We start from the raw sequence: 26,831 nt of genomic DNA, 5'->3' as shown, positions 1-26,831 counted from the left end.
AGTGACACCAGCGTCTGGGAAGATGCCCATTGCCAGGCGGACCGTGGTCTAGCGGTAGCAAAAGGTGTCAAGGAACAACACCCGCTACTTAGCAGACCCGGAAAGGGAGTCTCCTTTTCCCCGGGGGAGTTTAGAGAAGACTCTGCTCCTCCACCTCCTGTGGAGGGCCTGACATCAGTCAGGTTTTCCCGCAGTTATCCGGAGGCCTAACCGTCTCCCTGTGATGCTGTGCTTCAGTGGTCACACTCCTAGTCCACCTTCATGTTCCATCCTGTACACCTGGCTCTGCCTTCTAGATAGCAGTAGTAAATTAGTGAAAGTACTAAAAGTCTCTGATATGTAGAAATAATAGCGTAAGCTGTCTTTCTCTTTGTCTTCTCTCTCTCTCTGCTTCGGCTGCAAGGCAGGGAAGGGCCCCCTGTCCAGTGGACACGTGACCCATGTGACCTTACCTATCATTGGAGAAGACTCACATTCTTTACCCTGCCCCTTTTGCTTTGTTTCCAATAAATAACAGCGCAGCCAGACATTCGGGGCCACTACTGGTCTCTGTGCATTGGTGGTAGTGGTCCCCCAGGCCCAGCTGCCTTCTCTTTTATCTCTTTGTCTTGTGTCTTTATTTCTACACTCTCTCGTCACCACACACAGGGAGAGACCCACCGACCCTGTGGGGCTGGTCCCTACAGGTGCTCAATAAATATCTGTGGCTGGGCGCGGTGGTGAGAAGGTGGGGGAGCCTCCACCTCAGCTGCCCTAGTCAAGAAGCCTTGGACTGGCTGGATGCGATGGCTAATGCCGGTAATCCCAGCACTTTGGGAGGCTGAGGCAGGTGGATCACCTGAGGTCAGAAGTTTGAGACCAGACTGGCCAAATGGTGAAACCCCATTACTATTAAAAATACAAAAATTAGTCGGGCATGGTGGCAGGTGCCTGTAATCCCAGCTACTAGGGAGGCTGAGGCAGGAGAATCGCTTGAACCTGGGAGGCGGAGGTTGCAGTGAGCTGATCATGCCACTGCACCCCGGCCTGGGCGACAGAGCAAGACTCTGTCTCAAGAAAATAAATAAATAAATAAATAAATAAATAATAAATATTTGTGACTGAAGAGCCGAAGGAAGTCAGGCCTGACTCGAAGCCACCACACCTTTTCTCACTTGGGCCCAGTGAGTGTGAAGAGGCTGAGCCTCAGAGAAGGGTGAGGTGAGCCCCCCAGCACCCTCCCAGCAGGCCCCCTCAACCACAGTCCTCCCAGCGTCTCCCCCAAGTCCTCCCAGGGCTTGGCCAGCCCTCCCAGTGTCCTCCCAGCGCCCTGTTGATGAGCCATGTTATGCCCACATGTGGCCATGAGAGGTCGCCCTGCGCCACCGGCTGCAGCGAGACTGTGCGATGGAGGAAGCAGCTCATCTTGGAGAAATAGCAGGATGCGGCCAGGGCAGGGCTGGAGGATTGTATCATCCAGAGGGGCAGGGGTGCAGGGAGTCCCAACGTTCTACTGAAAAGCGCACCATAATGGGGCCCCTTGGGGCACAGAGGAGAGATGGGCCCAGAGAGGGGGCGGCTGGCCCCAGAGACACACAGCAAGCCCATGGCAGAGCCAGAGGGTCCCCCAACCCAGGCCCTCACCTCCTGGGATTGAAGAGGGCCTGCCTGTGTTTGGGGCACATCACGGTCAGCCTCGGTTGGGTACCCAAGACCTCTGGATGGCAAGGTGGAGATGAGGTCAGAGAGGACAGGGCTGGGGATAGGGAGTGTGGGCTGGGGGCTGAAGAGGGGAATTGGCTGACCCGGGGCCACAGTATCCTCCCTCACTGGGGGTCCTGCAGGTCATGCTGGTCACCCCTGTTGATGTGGAAGTGGAGCTGGGTGGGGCCTGGCTTGGTGGCTCTGCCAACTTGGTTTGGACCTCACTGATCCTGGGTCCCCAGACTTGAGGATTAGAGCTGGGGCCCTTGCCCTGGCTGCACCAAAAGGCCTTGTTTTCTTTCCTTTTTTTTTTTTTTGAGATGGAGTTTTGCTCTTGTTGCCCAGGCTGGAGTACCATGGCACGATCTTGGTTCACTGCAACCTCCGCCTCCTGGGTTCAAGCGATTCTCTTGCCTCAGCCTCCCAAGTAGTTGGGATGACAGGCATGCGCCACCACACCTGGCTAATTTTGTATTTTTAGTAGAGATGGGGTTTCTCCATGTTGGCCAGGCTGGTCTCGGATTCTGGACCTCAGGTGATCCGCCTGCCTCGGCCTCCTGGAGTGCTGGGATTACAGGTGTGAGCGACCGCGCCTGGCCAATGGCCTTGTTTTCTAAAAATGTCACACGCCTTTGTTTTCAGCACTGTGCACACACTCCTGGCTCTTCCTCAATCCCATCCTTTTGTATTGACCTTCAGCTCCTTCCTAGAGATCCAGTTCAAATGTCCCTCCTCTGGTCTCTGCCGCTGTCCTGGGCACTCTCAGCACCCAGAATGGCGCTCTGCATACAGAGCTGTTCCTGTTGTCTCCTGCGTCTGCCTAAATGCAAGGCTCTCCAGTGTGGCAACCATGTCACACTGTTCTGTGTTACTGGCCCCAGCAGAGGCCAGCACAAAGAATGGGCTGAAAAGTTTGGTGAATGAATAAGTGGATGACAAGGGCATTTACTTAATAAACAAGAGCACCTGCTGGGTACACAAGCCCATACCGAGCCTCATAGTGGATGCTGTAACACAAAGCCCCTCAGCTGGGGCAAATGCCTGGAGATCAGTCAAAGCAGGGAGGTTCTGCTCCCCGCCCTGCCCCAGGGTGAACAGGAAAGGCTCCAGAGAAGCTTTGCAGAGCGCTCCTGCTGGAAGCACCCTCCGGAACATCTGCCCGGTGCCCCCTCGGCCGGTTCCTTCAGGAGGCCCCTTTAGAGTCTGTGTCCCCTGGGAACCAGAGTGAGTGTGTGTTTCCTCTGCATAGGGCCCGGCACCTCACAGGAGCCCCTGAATATTTGCTGAATGATGGCTGGAAAGACCACCAGGAGAGCAGGCTGGTCCCCAGTTGCAGGCGAGACTGAAAGCTGTTGTCATGTCAGAGGCTTGTGAACCAGAGCAACTCCATCTTGAATAGGAGCTGGGTAAAATGAGGCTGAGACCTACTGGGCTGCATTCTCAGGCGGTTAAGGCATTCTAAGTCACACGATGAGATAGGAGGTTACCACAAAATACAGGCCATAAAGACCTTGCTGATAAAACAGCTTGCAGTAAAGAAGCTGGCCAAACCCCACCAAAACTCAGATGGCGACAAGAGTGACCTCTGGTCGTCCTCACTGCTACACTCCCCTCAGCGCCATGACAGTTTACAGATGCCATGGCAACATCAGGAAGTTACCCTATATGGTCTATAAAGGGGAGGCTTGAATAATCCACCCCTTGTTTAGCATATCATAAGAAATAACCACAGAAGGCCGGGCGCGGTGGCTCACGCTTGTAATCCCAGCACTTTGGGAGGCCGAGGTGGGCGGATCACGAGGTCAGGAGATCGAGACCACGGTGAAACCCCGTCTCTACTAAAAATACAAAAAAATGAGCCGGGCGTGGTGGCGGGCGCCTGTAGTCCCAGCTACTCGGAGAGGCTGAGGCAGGAGAATGGCGTGAACCCAGGAGGCGGAGCTTGCAGTGAGCCGAGATTGCGCCACTGCACTCCAGCCTGGGCGACAGAGCGAGACTCCATCTCAAAAAAAAAAAAAAAAAAAAAAGACATAACCATAGAAATGGGCAGCCAGGCGCTCCTCTCGGGGCTGCTCTGCCTATGGAGTAGCCATGCTTTATTCCTATACTTTCCTACTAAACTTGCTTTCACTTTACTCTATGGACTCACCCTGAATTCATTCTTGCACGAGATCCAAGAACCCCCTCTTGGGGTCTGGGGTCTGGATCCAGACCCCTTTCCTGTATAGTCACAGGCCTAACACAAGACCCAGAGCCAAGCTGGCCTCTTACTTGCTGCTGACCACCCTTTGGCAGCCGCTGCTGATGACAGAAGCATTATGACCCCCTCTGCAGCTGCTTCCCCAGAACCTCATCCTCCCAGTGACCCTTCTGGGGTCAGCTAGCAAGGACTTCTTCCCATTTTACCCACAAGGAGAATAGGGCCCAGGAGACGAAGGAACTCACTCGAGGCCACACAGCTGGCATGGAGTGGGGCCGGCATTGGAACTTAGGTCTCACTGTAAAGCCCAAGCTCTCTCCCTGACGGGCTGCCCTTGAACAGCACCTTCCCTTCCACCCACGGGTTCCACTTGTGTCGGATTTTCATCTTTTCTTAGGAACCAGGTCTAAGTGGAGTGACTGTGAGTCCCAAAGACTCAGGCCTTTCATGAAGGGCCTAGAAATTTGGCAGAGGGCATCAGAAGTCAGAGGACAAAGTTCAGCCCCTGACCCAGTCCTTGCTGATACACCTCCTAGAGAAGTCTTTTTTTTTTTTTAGAAGGAGTCTCGTTCTGTCACCCAGGCTGGAGTGCAGTGGTGTGATCTTGGCTCTCTGCAACCTCCACCTCCTGGCTTCAAGCAATTCTCCTGCCTCAGCCACCTGAGTAGCTGGGATTACAGGCACGTGCCAACACGCCTGGCTAATTTTTGTAATTTTAGTAGAGACAGGGTTTCACCGTGTTGGTCAGGCTGGTCTCGAACTCCTGACCTCAAGTGATCCACCAGCCTCAGCCTCCCGAAGTGCTGGGATTACAGGCATGAGCCACTGCGCCCAGCCCTGGAGAAGTCTTTTCCATCCATCCACCCATCCACCTATCCACCCACCCATCCACCCATCCACCTATCCACCCACCCACCTACCCATTCATCCATTCACTCACCCATTCACCCACCTATTCATCCACCCACTCACCCATCCATCCACCCATCCACCTATCCACCCACCCATCCACTCATCTACCCATCCACCCACCCACATACCCACCCACCCATCCATTCATCCATTCTCTCACCCATTCACCCGCCTATTCATCCACCCACTAACCCATCCATCCACCCAACCACCTATGCACCCACCCACCCACCCACTCATCTACCCATCCACCCACCCACACACTCACCCACCCATCCATCCATCCATTCATTCATTCACCCATCTATTCATCCACCCACTCACCCATCCATCCACCCATCCACCTATCCACTTATCCACCCACCTATTCATCCATCCATCCATCCATGGATCCATCCATCCATCCACCCATTCATCCACCCATCTGTTCTTTCATTCACTCACTTGCTAGTCACAATGCATTTTCGATTCATATCAGCCCGACCCAGTCATTGTTGATGTACCTCCTAGAGAAATTTATTCCATCCATCCACCCATCCACCCATCCATTCATCTATCTGTCTATCCACCCATCTACCCACCCACGCATCCATCCACCCATCCATTCCTACTTTCATTCACTCACTTGCTAGTCACAATGCATTTTCAATTTATACCAGGCCCTGGGCTAGGCATTGGGGATGCACAGAGAGATAAAACAGCCCCAGCCATTGAGTAGATAAAGTATAGCAGGTATAGGTACCATGACAGAAGATGTGGCACCACGGGGACGCAAAATGACTGTGTGTCATGGGGTGCAGCGGGGAAGGGGTTCTGGAGGAGCTGGTATCACTCTGAGCTGCTGATGTGCAGTGGAGACCTGAGGCCAGCTCCCACCCTGGCATGTCACACGTTCTCTATGACGTCATCTCCCTACTGTTAGGGGAGGGAGGAGCCGCATGGAACCTTCCAGGCTGCTTCATTGGCCATTTTGAGACTGGAAGGACAAACGCAGTGTGGACCCTGCTGGGTCAACAGCCAAGTCCTCCTACATAATTGCCATTGGGATTGTCTTTCTGGGTTCTGGTTCCAGCCACCTGGGGCCCTTGGTCACTGGACCAGGTGCATGTGCATGTGTGGCCGCCCTGCCTCTCCTGCTTTGGCTCTGCAGGGGCCCAGTGCCTACGGGGGCTTAGAGATGATAACCTACCTACTTGGCACACCCCAGCCTTCCAGACTCCCAAGGCTTGCACCCAGAGTGGAGGCCCAAGGAAAGGATGGCTCCCCACAGCACCTGACCCAAATCTTTGATCAGCCCTTCCAACTTTAAAGCACGCTCACATTCAGGGCCACTGTCTCCTGGGGGCCCTACAGTAACTTTGGGAAGCAGGTGTAGCCGGAGCTGCGAGTCCTATCTTGCAGGTGATGAAACTGAGATCTGAGAAGCGAAGTGGCTTGTTCAAGCTGGCAGGCAACCCTGGAGAGGATTCAGAGCTGCCACAGGCCTGCGGGGAACCCTGGCTCTGCCACTTAGGTCGTGGGTCTTCTCATCTGTACGAGGGGAACACTGAGGGCATCTCCTCACAGAATGGACGTACACATTAGAGAAGATGGAGTTGGTGAAATTCTTGGTGCTGTGCCTGGCATGTCTGAGGAATCTAATAGTTTGGGAATATTATTCAAAACGATTCGAGTCTTCTGCCTTCTGGGCGTGCTCTCCTTCCACCCCCACGGCCTTTCTAAGGATTGGAGATAGCAGCTGGCGGTGGGAGGTGGTTGCTTTAAATATGAGATGAGGAGAACGAAAGGAAATTAGGACAGGGTGGTGGCTTTTGTGGCTGCACTCCGACAACCCCCTCCCAAACCTGGACACAATCAGATGCTGCCTGCTTCTGTGTTTAAGGAGCTGAGCCTCTGCTGCACAGCTCTCACTCCTGCTGTGGGGCGTGGGTGGGGGACACTGGTTTGAGCTGGGCCCCCACAGCCCAAGGGCACACCCCCTTGCCTACCTGTAGAGTCTGTACTCTGGAGAAGCAGGAAGTAGGTTAAACAAGATGCTGGAGTTTCTCTGTGCCTCTTCCAAGGCAACATGAAATATTCACCAGATGTCTCCACAGCCCCCGCAGAGAGCTTCAAAGGTGGCTGTCCCCACGGCAGTACGCTGCCTTCCACAGGCACCACAGGGCCTTGTGACCAAGCCGTCACCCTCCACCTTCTCACACTGACTGCCTCAGCGCCTCTTGCTCCCCACTCTTGGGAGGCCTGTGGTTCTGGAGTCCCAGCAAGGGGACCTATTGTTCACTCTCTTTGATCTGGCCGGGCACTCACTGCTCTCCCCAGGCAGAGGGACGGGCCCTGGGGTTGGGGCCTATGACTCCCTTTAGACATGTCCAGACAAGGTTTCCGATTTTTGCCCCACACTAACTTTGGCTGGGCCCAGCAGAGGGGACTGGGGTGTTAGAGGGGCGAAGCCCTGCTCCCCACACTGCAGATGGCAGCGAAGAGGCGGGGTTGGTGGCAGGCCTGTGGTCACTGCCTCCACTATAAACGCTGCAACTGCCATGGAGGGTGCAGGGGAGGCCTGGTGCTGGTGGGGGAAGCAGCTAGGAGATGGATGGCCCAAGGCGTGGCCACGCCTCAGGGAGCCCAGCTGTCTGTGGGGGACGGGGTAGGAGGGAAGTGGACAGAAGGTCTGAGAATGCAGCATGTGTGGAAGAGCAGGGACTATCCAGGCAGGCAGCCCAGGTTCAAGTCCCAGCTACAGCTGCTTCCTAGCTGGACCCTGGGTCAGATACTCCATCCTCCAAGCCTGGGTTTCTCTCTTTGTAAATAGCAATAGCAACCCCTAATTTGGAGGTCTGTTGAGAGTTACACATCAGGGTCCTGAGGGAGGAAGCCCAGTGCCTGCCAAGTGGGGGAAGCCTCCTTCCTCCTGACCCCCAGCAAACCCTTCACCTTCAGCCCATCCTCTCTCCCCACCCCCGTACCCTCTCCCACCCACGGCCACTGCCTGGCTTCCCTGAACCTATCGTGAGCTTCCAGGAGCTGCCGCTCTGCACGGGCGGCTGGTCCCTCAAACAATGTTGACTCCCCCCTCCCCACCCCCATCTCACCCCTCCCTGGGAAAATGCCAAGGCCCAGTTCAATGCCACCTCCTCTGTGAAGTCCTCCCCAGCCCCCTAGTGAGAGTCACTCTCTTCTCTGAGCTCCAGATTCCCTGGACCCCGTCTTCTCTCTTCTGGCAAATGAACCTGTCTTGCTTTTCTGTTCCTGGGTCTGGCCCTCAGTAGCCTATGTGCTGGGTGGCAAGGACAGTGCCTTCTCCGTGGTCACGGCCCTCTCCTTTCAGCCCATCATCAAATGCTTATTGAATGTTATGGGCAGCAAGGGCCCTGGAAGGCCAGGGGTCCACGTCTGGCATCGGTCTTGGGGAGTGGAAGTAAAGCCACCGGGACCAAGGAAACCCCTGGGAAACACACCTGCCATGGTTCCCAGTCACCTGACCTGGCCCAACAGTGACCACGCCATTGTCTAGGAGCAGGAAGGGGAGACTGTGAATGACCCATTTCTGGGAAGGTAAGTGAGGAGGTGTCTCCTGCAGTGACAGGAGTGACTAGGGTGGAAGGCATGCTCGCCACCCGTGGTGCCACTGTACAGTGTGCCTGTGAGGGCCAGACACTGCACAAGCCCCATCTCACTGAAGCTCTACCCACCCCGAGGAGCTGGTGTCAGCACCCCATCTACAGGTGGCAAGAGGAGGGGCATAGCGATAATGCGGTGCACACCAGGGGGTGTCACCTGTTCCAGTTGCGGTCCCAGGCCTCCCGTCAACCTCGTGAGGTGGGTGCAGTGTATTCCCATTCTACAGACAGAGCCACTGAGGACAGAGAAGTTAGGAGGAGCAGGGCCAGACCCAAACCAGCTCTGCGGGCCTCAGCACCCACGCTCCTAACTGCCACCCCCACCACCCTGGTTGCCGGCTGAGCCAGCCGCGCTTTTTGGCGCCCACGTGCAGCAGATGAACGGAGAGAACAGATGCAGAGCGGGCGGTAATCAGTGCAGCTATTCCAGGCCTCGGCGCCTGCTCCCCACCTCCAGCGCTGGCCTCCGCCTCTCCGTTCACTCCCTCTGCCAATCCCTCCGCAGCACCCGAGTGGCACAGGGCTCTGGCCAGGGCAGGTCTCAGGCCAAGGAGCTGCCCCATCCGCCAAGTCCCAGAGGGCCAGGACCAGCTGGAGAGCCACCCGACCAGATGGTCAGCCTTGAGGCGACGACTGCGCCTTCTCATTCTTGCTTGTCTGTCCTGCTGCTCTCGGGCCGGGCGCGCACAGCAGCAACCTTCCCCTCGGCTGCATGGGTCTGGTCTAAGCAAACCTTACCTGCTCGCCATGAGGCTGCCCAGCCAATCTGGTGACAGATCTTGTTAGTGCTGGATGCTCAGCCTCACAAGGGCGGGACTGGGACTGGGACAAGGACAGGGCTTCAGCTCCCAGACCCATGTGTCCTAGGGACCATCTCAGGAGGGCCCCTGTGTGCATGGGAAGGCAGGCTCTCCCCGCTCTGCCCATGCCCAGGGTGTTCACTTCTGAGGCTCGGATTCAGGGCACAGCCCCTGAGGGGGCTTCACAGGCCTGCACGTGGCTCCTGTCCTGAAGTCACTTCTCGTCTCCTGCGTTTACCCCAAGTGCCTTGGGGTAATGTCTAGTTTTCTGTCCTGAGAGCAGCCCTCTCCCTTGGTAAGACCCCATTTTCCATTCAAGCGTCGGCTGTCAGGCCTTACCCCACTGGAGACCCCTGTACTCCCCAGGCTGGGCTTGGAGTCCCTCCTTCCTCCTCCCAGAATGCCCCGCCCTATCTTACAATGTTACTTTTCGCGTGAGTGAAATGATGGGGCCTGCCCTCTGCAGTGGACCGAGAGCTCACTGAGGCCAGACCTGTGGCTTCTGTCTTTGTATCCTCAGCTCCTGGGGTCTGACCCTCAGTGGCTGTTGAATAAGCATCTGTTGAACTGACAGAAATTCTGTGGGCCTGAAAACGTCTTTACTGTAGCTCAGTCCAGCTGCCAAGCGTATCTGTGTCCGTGTGGCCCCATCCAGCTGCATTTGGCCCCCAACCTCAGTGACCTAATGGTGAGAGGGGCCAGGCCATGTCCAGTGGGGCTATGCCTGGGCCAGGGGCTTCCAGCAGCCTCACAGTTTAACCAGAAACATCTGTAGGTGCCTGAGCCTGAGGATACTGATCACACCTTCCCCTAACATCAAGAGACTGTAGAATGAGGTCAGCTTTTGGTAATTTTAATTGTAAAAACCAAGACATTTATATAAATAAGACCGCTGTGTAAAATACGATTCACCCTTCTACTAAAACCCTTCTCCCACACTCAAAAAGAACATAGAAAACCCAGCAGAGAGCAGTACAAATCAGCATGCGGTCCCTGATGCGAAGTCGCGGGCAGGCCAGGGTGCCCTGCGGAAGCAGCCTGGTGGTGAGAGCACTCCTGCCCAGGTGTCCCACCAGAGGCTCGGTGACCCCTCGAGAAACTGCCAGGTAGCAGCTCCCACACACCAGCCCCTGGCTCTCAACTGCAGGGGTCGAGGAGGGGACGGGAAAGGCTGCTTGGTCCCTACCAAGGCTGGGGGCTGGGGGGGCTGCTGGCCCAGTGAGATGCAGTGGTCTGTTCAGCCTGGGGTCAAGTTTGGGGAAGGGGTTTCTGCGGTAGGTCAGCACCTCCCCAGAGGACAAGGAGAGAAGCTGCCTGTGTCCCTTGAAAGAATCGTCTCCTTCTTGGGGCCATTTTCATGTGGCCACTAATGATAAGGATGGCTGACACTTCCCGTCAGTACTGGGGATGGCAGGGCCAGGGGCTCCCAGGATGCAAGGGGAAAGCAGCCCTCGAGAAATGGGGACTGGCGCGTTCCTGTGCGGAAAATCTCATCTCCCACCTCCTCTACCCTGTCACACCGCCCCACCCCACGTTTCCCACACAGACCCATGCCTGCTGCCCCGTCCACACCCTGAGACTCCGAGGGAGACGGCTGAGAGCCTGGGGATGGAGATGTCAAGTTCACACACTGGGCGAGGCTCAGGAAACTGGTACACAAGGACAAAAAGAAAAGACCCCAACTCTCCTTGGAAAAACCAGGACCCGCCTAGGGCTGCTCCCCACCCAAGATAAGTGGCAGGAAAAGGCCCTGCAGGGGACGGGGCAGGGGACAGAGTGTCAGGAGCACTTCCAGACGCACACAGCCAGGGTACCCCCGAAGTACAGGTAGAGGAGGTTCTTCACCTCGTGGGTGATCTCAAACCCAAAGCCCTCGCCGATCACCACGTGCCAGGAGGAGCCGAACTTCTTGTCCATTGTCTCTTTGATCATCTTGGCGGCGCTCTGGAAGGAAGAGGGCGCTCATCAGGGGGGCGCAGGGCAGGTGGGGGCAGGAGTCAGGTCCTTCTCCAGGAAGGAGAAGGCTGGCACCGAGGTCTTGGCAAGAGAAAGGCCTGCTGTCCTATTTCTGTTGTCCTCCTCCTTCAAAAAGGGTTTCCACGCAGGCCACCTCCTGCCAGGTCTATTACACAGGCACAGAAAACTAGACATTACTCAGCAGTCAAGAAGAAACTGACTGAGGCAGGAAGGCAAGCATCAGGTCTGGAGATAGCCTGGGGCTGCGTCCTGGCTCTGCACTTAGTGCGGGCTTCCTGGGCCAGTGCCACCTCCCTCAGATGTAACCTGGACAAGCGGGGCACCGGGCAGTCTCAGGACCAACTGGACGGAGAGACCTGGCACCCTGCAGACTGTGAGGTACCTGATGTGTTCAGCGGGCTCTGGGGAGGCGCCGACTACTCCCCTAGTCATGGCCACAGTCGACTTCTTCCTGTGCCTGCTCTTTCAAGACGCGCCCCCTGTGTGAGGAGGTCTAGAGGGGCAGGGACTCCCACTCGGCAGGGCGAGTCCAGGCGCAGGTGCCAGGCGCCATGCTGGGCACTCTGTCCCCATCGTCTCAGTAAATACATCCTCACAACTGGCCCAGTGAGGAGGCACCATCACCACCCTCCATTTAAGGACTAGGAAACTGTGCTCAGAGTTGAGAAATGGCTCATTCAAGGGTACAGCTGGGAAGGGCTGAAGCCAGGATCTGAACCTGGGCCTGGCCGACCCAAAGCCTGGGCTCCCACTGGCCGGTGTCTTGCCTCCCCATTGGCTGCCGCAACACTGACTTCTCACTCTCCCCACCAGATTGATGAATGGCCTTCCTGCGTTGATGCCTGCTGGCCGTATCCCCAGCACCTAAAATAGCGCCTGTTCAACACCTTTTTGAATGGATGAATGAATACATGAATGGATACCTGGGCAGGCCTGTGTTCACCACTGGGATGGAACCACAGGGAAAGGCGCCCTATTCAGCAGCCCACCTGAGGCAGGGAACATGGACAGGGGCGTCACGGAGACCCCTGTGGCTTTGCTCCTTCAGGGCTAGGTGTGACCATCAGTGCCTGGAGTCAGCACCAGCCTCTCACTCACTGACTTTCCCCAGACTGAACGCTTCCAAGCAAGGCTCTGGCCTCATCCTAGCAGTACTCTCTGGAGCTGACTGCAGGGGACAGGGGCCACTCTATCCACCCACAGGGGCCACCAAAGGCACGAGGGGCCGCCTGCACTGCTGGCAATACCTCGTTGTTGTTGGAGAATTTCTCACAGGCTGTGACACATAGCTCCATGGTCTCCACGCGCATCTCCTCTGGCATGTCCGAGTGCTAGAGACAGGGCAGGGGTGACAAACAACAGACAGGCTTAGCCCGTGACCTGGCCTTCCTGGCTGGCCTCTCTGTCCCAAGCTTAAGGCATGGACAGCAGGTAGCCTCCCTGGCCCAGCCCTGGGCAGGTGACCCATCTCCTGACTGAGGGCCTGCAGCTGGGGCAAAGGCGTGGCATGGAGCTGAGCCTCGTGGGCTGTCAAGCCCAGGGTCTCTGCAAGGGTGCGAAGCCGGCACCAGGTTCCAGCCAACAGACATAGGAAGAAGGCCGGCCGAGGGCGGAGGGAATGCTGGCTATGGAAGTGTGTTCCGACGGAATCTCACCCCGGAGGCCCGAAGAGGCCGCTGGGCACTCTCTGGGGCCCCTGGTTTTCCTCCGGCCTTTCCCTCTGCTTCTTCTCCATCGATCTGCTGGATTTCCTTCCTCCTCCCAGCTCCTGGAGGGCCCTGGGCCCCACCTCCACTCTCCCGTCTCCAGTGACTCCATCTCTGGGGTCTTGGGGGTTCCGCGCCTCTCTGTGTCCTCTCTGTGGGAGGGCTCCCACACTTCCACCCCCAGCTCTAACCTCTTCTTTGGGCTCCTGACTACTCTGTCCACCTGGCCACTTGAAAACCTCATTTAGATGTCTAAAAATAACTTGATTCCCACAAACCCATCTTCTTCCATCTCCTTTTCCTGGTAATTGATACCATTTTTTCTCCCAATACTCAGGAAAAGACAGACTCTAGCAGCCACCCTGGACCCTCTTGCTCCCATACCCAGTCTCCAATTTGGCAGCAGGTCCTTCGGCCTCTGTACTCACGGAACACCCTAAACCCAACCGCACCTCACACTCCACTCCGTGAGCCACACCCAACCACCCTCATCGCTCTGGGCCTCTGCAGTGGCCTCCTCGCTGGTCTCCCCACTTCTGCTCTGGTATCCCCAACTCCAGCCTGCTCACAACAGCTGGAGCAAGCTTTTGAAAGCCAAACAGATCTCATCACTGCCCTGCTTAAAACCCTTCAGTGTTCCCCCTTCGATGCAGGACAGAACCCACAGTTCTCACCACATTCTTCACTGTGGCTGGCCAAGCCTGTGGGGTCTGGCCCCACTGGTGCTGTTACATCTTGCCACCCCTCTCAGCACTCCATTCCAGCCATGCTGGCCTTCTCTCTGTGCCTCCAAAATGCCAAGTTCATTCCCATCCCAGGCTTCCTGTGCCTGTTTCCCTGGCTTAGCATGTTCTTCCCCAGGTCTTTGTGAGGTTTGCTCTCCGTCTTTAGGTCTCTGATTTGCGAAACCTGTCCAGAAGCTAACCTCTGCTCTCCAGCCCCTTCCACCTGCTTCATTTTTCATTATAGTACTTACTGCCTACAATCATGTTCTTTAAACATGTCTTTCATGTGGGCCAGGCCTTCGCCTGTCTCGTTCACCATCCCCACAGTGCCTAGAACAGTGCCCGGCATAGAGTAGGTGGCCCAATACTTGGTGAATGAATGAATGAATGAAACAATGAATCACTGTCAACTCCAAGATGTCTAGGTCTCAGCCAGCAGAGCCCTTCTTAACTTCCTTCCACTGCCATCCTGCAAGGGACAAGCTTCACCCACCTCTCTCCAGGCTGCGTGGGCCCTGCTGGCAGTCCTGCCTCCCTCCCCTGGGGCTTACCCTGACCAGAGGGAAGGTCTGCAGTCGCTTATAATCAGCCTCATCTTTCTTCCCTTCTGTTTCTCCCATGATCCTTCCACTGTGACCACTGGAGGAGAGAGTGGGGCTCTCAGGAGGTGCTGGGACTGGCAATTAAGACACACCCAGGAGAGTCAGGAAGCAGGCCCTGCCAACTTGGTGGGAGCAGAAAATGTCTTTCCCCAGGGGGTGCTGTAGAAAACAGGAAAAACCAGAAGAAAAGAGTTGGCTTCAAAACCATACATCACAAATTAGAAATGTCTCAGTAACAATCTGACACCTCCCCATCTTAACTCCTCCGCACCCTTTTCCAAATGGCCAGCAAGTCTGCAGACGGGAGGATGAGTCAACACGAGATGCTGGGACCTGGTTAAGAACACACTGGTACGATGCTGCAAGCCCACACTGTCGTTATCAAGACAAATACTGACTGTGGGCCAGGCCTGCGGGATGGAGCCTTGAGCTGGCAGTGAGCAAATGCAGTTTCCCCACGTACCCACTACATACATGGGCCTTTCCTCCCACTACATACACGGGCCTTCCCTCCCACTGCATACACGGGCCTTCCCTCCCACTGCATACACGGGCCTTCCTTCCCAGAAGCTGTGCTTAGGAAGGGCAATGTTCAGGTCACCACTGACAGTCCAGACTGTTGGTAAGCAAGGCGGACCCTCTGCAGGCCCTGATCTTCAGGGGAATGGGCACGGTGCTGCTCTGTGCCCTACCTGGCACACCAGGTTCCCTGGTTGTTCTTTCCTACTCCTTCTTGGACCACTGGGTCCTGTCCTGCTGGCCCAGCAGATGGGAGGCTTGGGCGCTGCTGCTGGTTCAATCACTCACCAGCAGTATGGCTCTGGACCCCAAATCCTCACCAGTAACGCGGGGACAGTCACATCCATCTCGTGGAGCCACTATGAGAATTGAATGAAACAATGCCTGTAAAGCTAAGACAGTGCCAAGCACAGGGCAGGCACTCAGTACACGGCTGTTCCCTAACCGACAGGCTTTTCCTAAAGAGATGGGCCTGGATCTGAGATGACTGGGAACACTGCTGGCAATCCAGGCATTTCTCTTTCATCTTCAACCCAATTTATCTCATAACTCAAAGGTTTTTTTTTTTTTTTAATCTCAGAAGTACTGACATAAGCGAATACAAATCACCAGGTTGTTAAGCCCTTTTTAATGATTTATATTAGACAAATACAGCAAAATAATGTTATTCCAGCATTTCTCACACTTCCAAATAAATTTACTTTCACTGCACAGTCATGGAACCCAAAGGTGCTGAGCACAGCAACAGGCAGGTAATGACACGTGACGGCTGTCGGTTTCCTGCCTGTCGGTGTTTCACATGCATTTATACACCTTGTCATCGCAACAACCCCAGGAGTTAGGTTCTGTAGGGACAGAGGCATGAAGCTGGTCAGTCACTGGCCTGAGGTCACTCAGCTCGTTAGCGACAGAGGTGGGGTGTGAATCCAGGCCCGGCTCTCGGTGTGGGCACTCCTAACCCCTTATTCATATGCCTCCTCATGGGCACACAGGAGGCACTCACAAGCATACATCAACTGCCCACTGAGACAGCTCCTATCATCCTAGAAGGGAGACGAATCAAATATTTGCTCTTCCCCTTTGCTCTTTTACTTTTTTTTTTTTTTTTGAGAAGGAGTCTCACTCTGTCGCCCAGGCTGGAGTGCAGTGGCACGATCTCAGCTCACTGCAAGCTCTGCCTCCCAGGTTCATGCCATTCTCCTGCCTCAGCCTCCCGAGTAGCTGGGACTACAGGCGCCCGCCACCACGCCCGACTGATTTTTTTTTGTATTTTTAGTAGAGACGGGGTTTCACCGTGTTAGCCAGGATGGTCTCGATCTCCTGACCTCGTGATCCGCCTGCCTCGGCCTCCGAAAGTGCTGGGATTACAGGCGTGAGCCACTGCGCCCAGCCTGCTGGCTCTTTTTCTAATGTTAACTTGACCCTGGTTTGGCCCAGCCTTGAGCTTTCTGGGCACTCTTTCTGGGCTGTGCCCTCGATTTGATCCCCATTTGATCCTCCAATGACTCGGTGCCACTCCATTTGGTCGGCTCCCTCGCATGAGGCTGGAAGCCTGGCACGGACCCCCCATCCCATGACATTGGTATTTTCTGATTTCCCAGTGGACAGATGGCTCCACTTATCTCATCAATTCTGGGCATTTGTAACACTCAGATGTTAGCAGTTTTTGTTTGTCTCTCTACAAGCTGGCGAATTACCAAGCACAATTTCATTGTACTTTCTGGTCAGGTTTCTTATTTCGCAAAATTCAGGGAATCATTTTGTCTTTGCTCATGAATGTGAAGGCGTATTTCCAATTCCAGGCTGTCCTCCTAGCCTTACTGCTTCCTCCTCTACCTTTGTCCAGGTGTGACAGAGGTGGCGGCTACACTGATGATAGAAGGAAAAGGGCACACAGTTTGTTTACCTCTGAGAATTTCAAGGGGGAACAATGGAAAATGTGGAAGCAGCTTCTTAGGCATCTTCTACTGAGACGTTTCCATTTGATTCAATTCATCCTGAAGGCTAAAAAGTGCTGGCATGTATGAGCCAGGAGGGAACTAGGAGCCAAATGTGGACGTGCCGCCCTCCAGGAGGTCAGGGTCTGTGACAGCTGCTCTAACATGCAGAATCCTGCTGAGATGTCCCCTGACTTCGGAGGTATTACCAAGGCCCATTTCTCAGGAACAACGGGGAAAAGCCAGTGGGAGAGTGACCTGTGCAGCATCCTGCAGAGCAAAGAACTGTGTGGGCCGCAAGCCAGAGCGCACAGGCACGGACACCAGCTCTGTCAAAGACGAGCATTCTCCTCACTTCCTTTCTTTGCAGCCTTCGGCAAGTAATTTCACCTAAGCCTCGGTTTCCTTCTCTATGAAACGGGATACTAAATCCTCTCTCTGCATTCTCAGGAAGCTGTTGCAAGCCCCAGGTATGTGTATGTGAGCGATTTGAAACATTACAGCTCTCTGTGCTATTATCACACTGCTCTCCGCTACCAGCATTAATTAGCCAGGACTTGGTCACCATGATTCAGCCAAGTTTACTAAGGGCCATGACTACAAAGAGCTTTTTCTAACCACTACACATACTTCTGGGGACCTAAAAGGGATGAGACAGAATAAAAAGGAATCGTTATAGATGATGTGTTTCCAAATACAGAAAGGCAGGAGAATTTTTTATGACGCTGTATGATTATAGTACAGCTAGAGTCATTCAGCCACAGTCCTAAAACTTCCTCAAAGAATGCTACCAAAAATAGCAGAACTAGAGGTTCTAATAACCTTATCAATCTTCCATGCAGAGAAGCATGTGCCTGAACGCTTCGGGGCAGAAAGAGTCGTGTCAGGTCTAAAAGAGCCTTTTAATAGTATAATTGTGGCTGGGTGCGGTGGCTCACGCCTGTAATCCCAGAACTTTGGGAGGCCGAGGCGGGTGGATCACTTGAGGTCAGAAGTTCGAGGCCAGCCTGGCCAACAGGGCGAAACCCTGTCTCTACTAAAAATACAAAAATTAGCCAAGTGTGGTGGTATATGCCTGTAATCCCAGCTCCTGGGGAGGCTGAGGCAGGAGAATAGCTTGAACCCAGAAGGCAGAGGTTGTGGTGAGCCAAGATCACACCATTGCACTCCAGCCTGGGCAAAGGAGTGAGACTCAGTCTCAAAAAAAAAAAAAAAAAAAAAAAAAAAAATTGTGCCCACCGCCAGGGTACTTGAATCTCCTGGGTACAGAAGCTCGACCCCAGCCCATCTGGCCCACAGTGGTGCAAAGCCAGAGGCAGCCTTATTCCCTCTCCCACTGCCCCTGCTCTCCTCCTCACTCAAGGGCTATCTGTGGGCTTTACATATCCTCGCCCCGTCTGAAGTGAGGCTCTTCCTAGGCAACAGGGGGCACAGACAAGGGCCTTTTATCTCATTGCCTGGTCAAGGCCAGTGTTCCTGGTCCTGCTATCCCTTGTTCTTTTGTGGCACTGACCTCAGTCACCATTCATTATTCTGTGTCTGAAGCGTCTGGGAAGAATCCTGAAGAGGGTTAGGGTGTGTGGGAGGGATTGGGAAAAATGAACGCCTTCTGGGAAACAAGGCCCAAAATATCTGCCAGCCCCCTGGGAGGGGGCAGCCACTCAATGTCTGGAACATCCTCGGCGCTTAGATCACGGCTCGCCTCCCTGCACCACCCACCATGCACCTGAGAGATTGCAGGACACACCTGGAGCATGTCATGGTGGTTCTGAGTACAGACTCCACCGTCAGATCTGAATTCACATCTTGGTTCTGTTTCAGACAAGGGCTTACCTTCCTGAGCCTCAGTTTTCTTTTCTTTTTTTTTTTTTTTGAGACAGTGTTTTGCTCTTGTTGCACAGGCTGGAGTGCAGTGATGAGATCTCAGCTCACTGCAACCTCTGCCTCCCGGGTTCAAGCAATTTTTCTGACTCGGCCTCCCACGTAGCTGAGATTACAGGTATGCACCACCACGCCTGGCTAATTTTTGTATTTTTAGTACAGATGGGGTTTCACCATGTTGGCCAGGCTGGTCTTGAACTCCTGACCAGGCCAGGCTGGTCTCAAACTCCTGCCTCAGCCTCCCAAAGTGCTAGGATTACAGATGTGGGCCACCGCACCCGGAAGCCTCAGTTTTCTCATCTGGAAATTGGGGCTAAGGACTCAGTTCCTGTTACTGGTGCAGTAGGAAGGAAACTGCGATATCGTTCTTCATAGACCAGCCTGCTACACATCTAAATGTGCAGCCAAACAAACCACTATCTCCCAAGTTCCCACTACGTGCAAACCACTGTGGTAGTAATGAAGGAGGAAAGAGTCACAAGGAACTTCTGTGAAACCTCTTGGGGCTGAGGTGGTAGTGGTGTGGCTATGGTGTGCCTTCACATCCACCATCTCATTTCATCCTCGTAACACCTGTGAGGGAAGGATCCGGCTCCCTATTCTCAGACAAGTCACTGGAGCTCAGAGAGGTTTTATGGGTGGCCTGAGGGTGCACAGCCAGCAATGGCAGAGCCAGGATCGGAACCTCAATCCATTCTTCTGACTCTACCTTCTGTGCCTTCTCCTTTGGCACAAGCAAGTAGGAGACAAGCCAGTAACACAGATGACTTCCATACTTAGCATCCACCCATCCAGCCTCTGTCCAGGCCTGCCTCTTTCTTCCCCCCACATCGGGGACACAGGCGGGCACTCCAGTCTTCCTTGGCCTTCTAGCAAACAAATGAAGAACAAAGCTGGCAGGGGAGGAAAAAGATCCTAAGGACTTGGGCATTCGTCCAAGACACTTATAGTGAGGTCAGGAAATGATGCAGAAGCCAGGCTCCCAGACCAGTTTAAAGTGGGGGCAGATGCAAGGCTACCATTTTAAAATTCTGCTGCGAAAGGGCCTTAGAAGACACGTCATCTACTACAAAAGAGGAAAATTTGGCAGAATAAAGATCAGCCCTCCTCAAGAAAAGTGGAACACAAAACGAAGTTGTTGTTTTTACATGGTCCTTATTTTTTCTCATTTTGCTGTGGTCCAATGAAAACTTAATGTGCCTGGGACTCAGGGAGGAGTGGAGGGAAGGAGAGGAGGGAGGGAGAGGAGTGAGGCCTGTTGTCTGGATCTGCAATTCTCAACATTTCCTCATGTCCAACACCACATGATAAGTGACATTGACTCACACATGCACCCTCAAGGACTTAACCAGACTTGGATGAAATCCCAGACAGTTTTGTCAAGATACAAAGTATAAGGAAAGTCACAATCATCACAGCTATTAGCTCCCAGAGAACAGCTGCTCGCCACACACAGCAGGGCAGGCTCCCGCCCCCCTCTCTCCCACTCAAAAGAACAGATTTGAATCTAAGGGAGTAAGAGTGACATTATCACAGAAATAAATTGGACTTAGCATGGATTTATTTTTTAGAAACTCATTCACAATTGCTAATTACCGGTGACATCTCACAACCGATCACGACTTAACTGTGCCTGTGAGTCCAGATTCCCTGGGGCTGAGGAACTTGATTTGGCTCTAGATGCCCCAGAGCACAAAGGCCAGTGTCTGGTGGTTCTGAGTACAGACTCCACCGTCAGATCTGAATTCACATCTTGGTTCTGTTTCATACAAGGGCTTACCTCCCTGAGCCTCTACACAGCAGAAGCCCAGAAATTATCCAAATTGTAATTAACTTATATTTCATTTGCCCCCTGGGAGGGGAGAGGACCTATCACATCCATTCAAGACTATTGAACACTGATCCTAAGCCAGGCACCAGAATGGGCGATCTACATACAGGATGTCCCTCCCCCAGTCACTCTGTCAGACAGGGACTACTAGCCCTACGTTACTGGTATATCCACACAGACTGAAAAAAAGAGAGTTTCCACCCAGTTAATAAACAAAGGGGCTAGGATTTGATCGCAGGCATACATGACTTCAAAGATTATGCTTTTTCTTTTCTTTTTGAGATAGGTTCTCACTCTGTTGCCCAGGCTGGAGTGCGGTGGCATGATCACAGCTTACCGCAGCCTCAACTTCCCAGGCTCAGATGATCCTCCTGAGTAGCTCATGCTACCACCCTCAGTGGTGGCACATTACAGGCTTGTGCCACCATACTCAGCTAATTTTTGTATTTTTGGGAGAGATGGGGTTTTGCCATGTTGCCCAGGCTGGTCTCAAACTACTGAGCTCAAGCAATTCGCCCACCTCAGCCTCCCAAAGTGCCGGGATTATAAGCGTGAGTCACCATGCCTGGCCTGATTATGCTTTTTCAACTACTTGACTATAAGCAACAGACAGTCCCTGCCTTTAAGGAGCTTACAATCTAATATGGAGACCAACAGGCATCCACAAGGAACTAACTATGGTTCCTGGCAGAAAGTAGTGCCACAAGATGGGCATACTTGCGGTGGTGAGGAGGGTGAGATAAAACGGCAAAAGCAGCTTGCTGGCAGGGGCAGCACTTGAGTCAGGACTGGAAAGGTGAGGAAGAATTGTAACAGGTGGACGAGGTGAGGAAGGCCTTCCAGGCGGATGAACACAGCAATGCCAAGGCAGAAAGTACAAAGCATCTTCTGGGAAAGTCTAACAGTCCGATTCGGCTAGAAGATAGAATTTGGCAAAGAAGGGAGAAATAAATCTGGGAAAAAAGGCTGGGGTTGGGCTGTGGACGTGTAGATGGGTCCTGAAACCCATGCTTACATATTTTTGTAGGCATGGGGTCTCTACGTTGCCCAGGCTGGTCTTGAACTCCTGGACTCAAGTGATCCTCCCACTTCAGCCTCTCAAAGTGTTAGGATTACAAGTGTGAGCCACCATGCCTGCCAAGATGTGTGGATCTTCTTCATAGTGAATGGGAAGCCCTTTGGAGGTCTCTGGGTGGCTGGTGACATGGGTGGGCTGGGTTGACAGAAGCAGAGACTGGAGGTAGGAGCAGTTGCTAGGAAGCTGCAGTAATGGTCCAGGGGTATTAATGTCACAGGCATGAAGGACTTGAAGGAGAGTGGTGGCTTCAGGAATGGAGATGATGTGAGCTCTGCATGGAGGCAGAATCAAGACAACCTGACAAATGCCCACGTGGAATGGGCATGGCGGAGTGAGGAATGATGCCCAGGAGGATGGTGACGCCACTGATGGAGAGAGGGGAAACCAGGTGGCACAGCTGGGTAGAGAAGCAGGTGAGTTTCATTTCAGAGCTGCCAAGTTTAAGTTGCTGGCAAGATACGCAAATGGAGGTATCTAGTCAGGAAAAAGAAATCACCAAGTCATGAGCTATCGGGGCAGAAGGAAAGCCATCAAGTCCAACTATCGCATCGACACAGTCATGCGTTGCTTAATGACAGGGGCGTGTTCTGAGAATCGTTAGGTGATTTTGTTGTGTGAATGTCATAGAGTGTACTTACACAAACACAGATGATGTAGCCTACTACAGACCTTAGCTATACGGTATGGCCTATTTCTCCTAGGCTACAAACTTGTGTAGCATGTTACTGTACTAAATACTGTAGGCAACTGTAATGCAATGGTGTTTATCTAAACATAGAAAAGGTACAGTTGGCTGGGCGCGGTGGCTCGCGCTTATAATTCCAGCACTTTGGGAGGCTGAGGTAGGTGGATCACTTGAGGTCAGAAGTTCGAGACCAGCCTGGCCAACATGGCGAAACCGTCTCTACTAAAAATACAAAAATTAGTCGGTGTTGTGGCGTGCGCCTGTAATCCCAGCTACTCAGGAGGCTGAAGCAGGAGAATCTCTTGAACCTGGGAGGCGGAGGTTGCAGTGAGCAGAAATCACACCCCTGCACTCCAGCCTGGGCGGCAGAGCGAGTCTCCACCTCCAAAAAAAAAAAAAAAAAAAGACAGTAAAAATATGCTATAAAAGATAAAAAATCATACACTTATATAGGTCACTTCCCATGAATGAAGCATGCAGGACAGGAAGTTGCTGTGGGAGAATCAGTGAATAAGTGGTGAGGGAAAGTGAAGGCCCAGGACATTACTGGACACTACTATAACTTTATTTTATTTTTATTTTGTTTTATTCTTTGAGATGAATCTCACTCTTGTTCCCCAGGCTGGAGTGCAATGGTGCTATCTCGGCTCACTGCAACCTCCACCTCCTGGGTTCAAGCAATTTTCCTACCTCAGCCTCCTGAGTAGCTGTGATTACAGGCACGTGCCACCACGCCCGGCTTATTTTTGTATTTTTTATTTTGTATTTTTAGTATTTTGTATTTTGTATTTTTAGTAGAGATAGGGTTTCTCCATGTTGGTCAGGCTGGTCTCAAACTCCTGACCTCAGGTGATCCGCCCGCCTCAGCCTCCCAAAGTGCTGGGATTACAAGCGTGAGCCACCATGCCTGGCCACTACTGTAACTTTATAAACACCGTACACTTAGGCTGCACCAAACTTATTGAAAATATTTTTCTTTCTTCCAAAATAAGTTAACCTTAGCTTACTGTAACTTTTTTACTTTGTAAATTTTTTGATTTTAACTTTTTGACTCTTTTGTAATAACACTTAGCTTAAAACACAAACACATTGTATAGCTATACAAAAATATTTTCTTTCTTTATATCTTTATTCTATAAGCTTTTTTCTATTTATAAATTTTCTATTTTTTTTTTTTTTTTTTACTTTTTTTTTGAGACAAAGTTTCACTCTTGTTGCCCAGGCTTGAGTGCAATGGTGCTATCTCGGCACACTGCAACCTCCACCTCCCGGGTTCAAGCCATTCTCCTGCCTCAGCCTCCCAAGTAGCTGGGATTACAGGCGCCCGCTACCACGTCCAGCTACTTTTTTGTATTTTTAGTAGAGATGGGGTTTCACCATGTTGGCCAGGCTAGTCTCAAACTCCTGACCTCAGATGATCTGCCCGTGTCGGCCTCCCAAGTGCTGAGATTATAGGCGTGAGCCACTGCGCCTGGCCTTTTTTTTTTTTTTTTTTTTTTTTTAACATTTTTAACTTTTTTGTTAAAACTCAGACACAGATACATTAGCCTAAGCCTACACAGGATCAGAATCCTTAGTGTCACTATCTTCCACTACCACATCTTGTCCCGCTGGATGGTCTTCAGGGCAATAACACGCATGGAGCTGTCATCTCCTATGATAACAATGCCTTCTGCTTGAATACCTCCTGACGGACCTATCTAAGACTGTTTACAGTTAAATTTTATTTTTTTATAAGTAGGAGGAGTGTACACTGTAAAATAATAAAAAGTGTAGGATAGTAAACACATAAACCAGTAAGTCATTTATTACCAAGTATTACGTCCTGTACACAATTGTATGTGCTATATTTTATATGACTGGCAGCACTGTAGGTTTGCTTACACCAGGATCACCACACACGTGAGTCATGCATTTTGCTTTGACATTACGATGGCTATGTAACTAGGTGATAGAAATTTTTCAGCTCCATTATAACCTTAGGGCACCACCGTGGTATCTGTGGTCTTTCTTGACCAAAACGTTGTTATATGGTACATGACTGTATTTCAATCTCCATCTGTCCCACTCGCCACCCCTAAGTAATCCTAACCATGGAAGCCCAGGAGGAAGATCAGAGAGGGTCAACCGGAGAAATGACAGTTCATGCTGACCGGGTTGATAACATTTCCCAGAGAGGGAAAATGTGGTGAGGGGACAAAGGAAGGAAACTAACAAATATTGAATCTATACTGGACTGGCCTTTGTACTTCATATTAGCCTCAGAATTCCCAAAGGAGATGCACCGTCGTATACTGATTTTACATATGCACAGATTAAAACCGCAGGGAGGGTAGGTCTTGAGACTGGGAATCCAAATCAGGTTTGCCAAGTTATTTTCACAATACACGATACCACCCATTGGGGAGCACATCCTCTCGGAAGCCTAAAGTTGGGTCAAAGAACAACGACATCCTAGAACGTCAGAGTGGAAGAGGCCTTAGAGATCACTCAACTCAACTTCTCGTTTACAGATGGGGAAACTGAGGCCCAAACAGGGGAAATGACCAGCCCAGAATTCCAGTACGTCGCCAACTCTCCAAGCCAAGAGCGGTCTGACTGAGTTGATGGCGACCCCGCGGGAGAGGGGATTACTCCGCGAAAGGTCGGGGGATCAAGGTGCTGGGGGAAGTCGGCTAAAGGAGGACGCAGGACCACGAAGCTGGACAGGCCTTGGGTGGGTGGGGAAGAGCAGCTGGCAGAGTAGCGATGACAAACCTGTCACGACAGAGCTCGCAGGTCCCGAAGCGGGGGTGAGGGTGGGGGTTGAGGATGGGAAGATCTGGGGCAGGGGAACAGCAGGCAGGAGACTGAAGTGGAGCCTCGGCGGCGGGCGAGGCCTCTTCCGCCCTGCGTTGCCTCCCGCCCTCCCTCCGGGCCGGCCCTCCCCGCCTGGCTGCCCGCCGCGCGCCCTGGGGCCTCACCTGCTCCCGCGGGGGCCGGAGCCGGGGCCGCAGCCAGCGCACCCCCGCCAGGGTTGTCAAGGAGCGAAACAAGAGTGTCTTAGCAACCAGCAAGGAAGTCCTGCCCCCTCACCGGACGTTGATGGGAATTTCACTTATTATTGGTGGATAAAAGTATCAATCATTGTGAAAGGCCCTTACAAGTCAGGCGTTTGCAAGGAAAGGGGCGTGGTTTAGAGGCCAGGGAGGCGGGACTTCACTTATAGTTGTCTTAAGCGTGCCCGAGGAGCAGGGGAAACATTGAAGTTCTTTTTCTAGGGAAACAAACTTCGAAAAGCAGTACTGCCTTGGGAGGTTCTTTTAGTCATTTGAAATAACAAATGCAACTTGTTGGTGTCGTGACACTTAGCCACCACTTTATTGGGATCTGGAAAGCCTAATAATGACTAGCATTTATGTAGGGCTGTACAATTAATATCTCACTTGATTGTCACTACAGTACTTTTAGGTGATAATATTCGTCATCCCATCTGAACTAAAGTTCAGAGAGGTTAAGTGACTTGGTAAAGGATGGAGGTAATCGCCCTGGAGAAGGAACCCAAGGGCTCCTTCGTCTGTGCCACACCCTGGTATGGTCATCTAGCCCTAGTTACTAGGAGACATTTGTACCATCGAATTTCAGACACAGTTGCCCAGAGCCTGCCTTTTCTTCCCCTTGGGAGGGAAAATTAATCTGAAAGTACAGAGAAAGAAAAGGGGAAAGGGGAAGAACTGGCGGATTCTATTATTTGATTGATAGATCAAAGGGTCAGTTGGGTACTTCGTAGTTTAAACCTTTATTATTGTGATGAGTACTTGGGGTGAAACCCCACTGCCACATTTACTGGCATTGAAGCCGTCTTTGCCAAAATTACAACTGAGGAAATCATGACAGTGAAAGAGATCAGACCTAACCCACTCCATCTTGCCTTTCTAGCCTTTAAGCTGTCTTTGTTCATTCCTGGGCATAGGCCGAACGAACCTTGGGAAGGAATTTAGTTTATAGTTTTACTCTGAAACAAAATTGACAATAGCCCTTTCCCAAAAAGACTCCCTTCCTGCCTTGGGACCAGTCTGCCTTTGTAGGACTAACAAATTAGCTACAACATTAGAAATTATGGTTTAGGGGTCACACAGCAGCCTCTGGCTGCAAGAGTCTGAACCTTCCCAAATTGCTCCTGGGGATAGCATCACTATTGTAAAACCTAAGATCAGTGCTTGAGATATTTTGCAGACCCTGCACTCAATGGATCAGCTGACACCACCCATACCAGTAATTTGGCTCAAACAGTTCTGTGATCCCACCCAGGAACAGAAGACAGCAAGAAAATCTCACTTCAACCCCCTCAGTATTCCATCTTTGACTTAATCAATCAGCACTCCTCGCTTGCCAAGCCCCTACCCACAAAATTATCTTTAAAACCTCCGATCTCTGAATGCTTGGGTAGCATATTCAACTGCCTCCTAGCCATGTCCACCAGAATGTTCCACAAGCCCTTCAAACTCAGTGTGTCCCAAACTGAATTGATCATCTCCCTCCAATCTGCTCTTCCTCCATTCCCCATTCCAGTAAATGGTGCCACCCCCCACCCAGTTGCCTCCATCAGAAACCAGGGAGTCGTCCTTCACCCTTCCCACTACAATCGCCCACTTCCAATCACAAGCATGCCAGTTTCGACTCCTCACTATTTCCT

At 52.4% G+C, this 26,831-nt stretch overlaps 1 protein-coding gene across 4 annotated transcripts; it reads right to left on the bottom strand.

Moving 5' to 3' along the window:
- Positions 1–10,052: 10,052 nt before the first annotated feature.
- DNAL4 (dynein axonemal light chain 4) lies at positions 10,053–25,229 on the bottom strand. 4 transcript variants are annotated; one of them, XM_063622588.1, is made up of 5 exons: positions 25,120–25,216; positions 21,111–21,308; positions 14,175–14,384; positions 12,440–12,523; positions 10,053–11,159 (listed from the first exon to the last, which is right to left on the bottom strand). In XM_063622588.1, the coding sequence occupies exons 3-5, from the start codon at positions 14,241–14,243 to the stop codon at positions 10,995–10,997; spliced, it is 318 nt and encodes a 105-aa protein (XP_063478658.1). In that variant the 5' UTR covers positions 14,244–14,384; positions 21,111–21,308; positions 25,120–25,216; the 3' UTR covers positions 10,053–10,994. The 4 variants fall into 4 exon arrangements, with proteins under 4 accessions (XP_063478658.1, XP_063478659.1, XP_055109272.1 ...); XM_063622589.1 differs by lacking the exon at positions 21,111–21,308 and having other exon boundaries at positions 14,175–15,103; positions 25,120–25,229; XM_055253297.2 differs by lacking the exon at positions 21,111–21,308 and having other exon boundaries at positions 25,120–25,229.
- Positions 25,230–26,831: the final 1,602 nt, after the last annotated feature.

This window comes from Symphalangus syndactylus, chromosome 18, assembly GCF_028878055.3.
Source record: "Symphalangus syndactylus isolate Jambi chromosome 18, NHGRI_mSymSyn1-v2.1_pri, whole genome shotgun sequence".
NCBI classification, from domain to species: domain Eukaryota; kingdom Metazoa; phylum Chordata; class Mammalia; order Primates; family Hylobatidae; genus Symphalangus; species Symphalangus syndactylus.
Note: the sequence above shows the minus strand (reverse complement) of the source record. Positions and strands in the feature narration are given on the sequence as shown.

Bases quoted from the DNA above. Each gene is read 5' to 3' on its own strand.
- DNAL4 (XM_063622589.1), bottom strand. From the start codon at position 14,243: ATGGGAGAAACAGAAGGGAAGAAAGATGAGGCTGATTATAAGCGACTG. The intron at 12,524-14,174 runs GTAAGCCCCAGG...CCCTGTCTCTAG, and splicing joins AGACCTTCCCTCTGGTCAGG to CACTCGGACATGCCAGAGGA. The intron at 11,160-12,439 runs GTATTGCCAGCA...TCTTCCTTCCAG, and splicing joins AATTCTCCAACAACAACGAG to AGCGCCGCCAAGATGATCAA.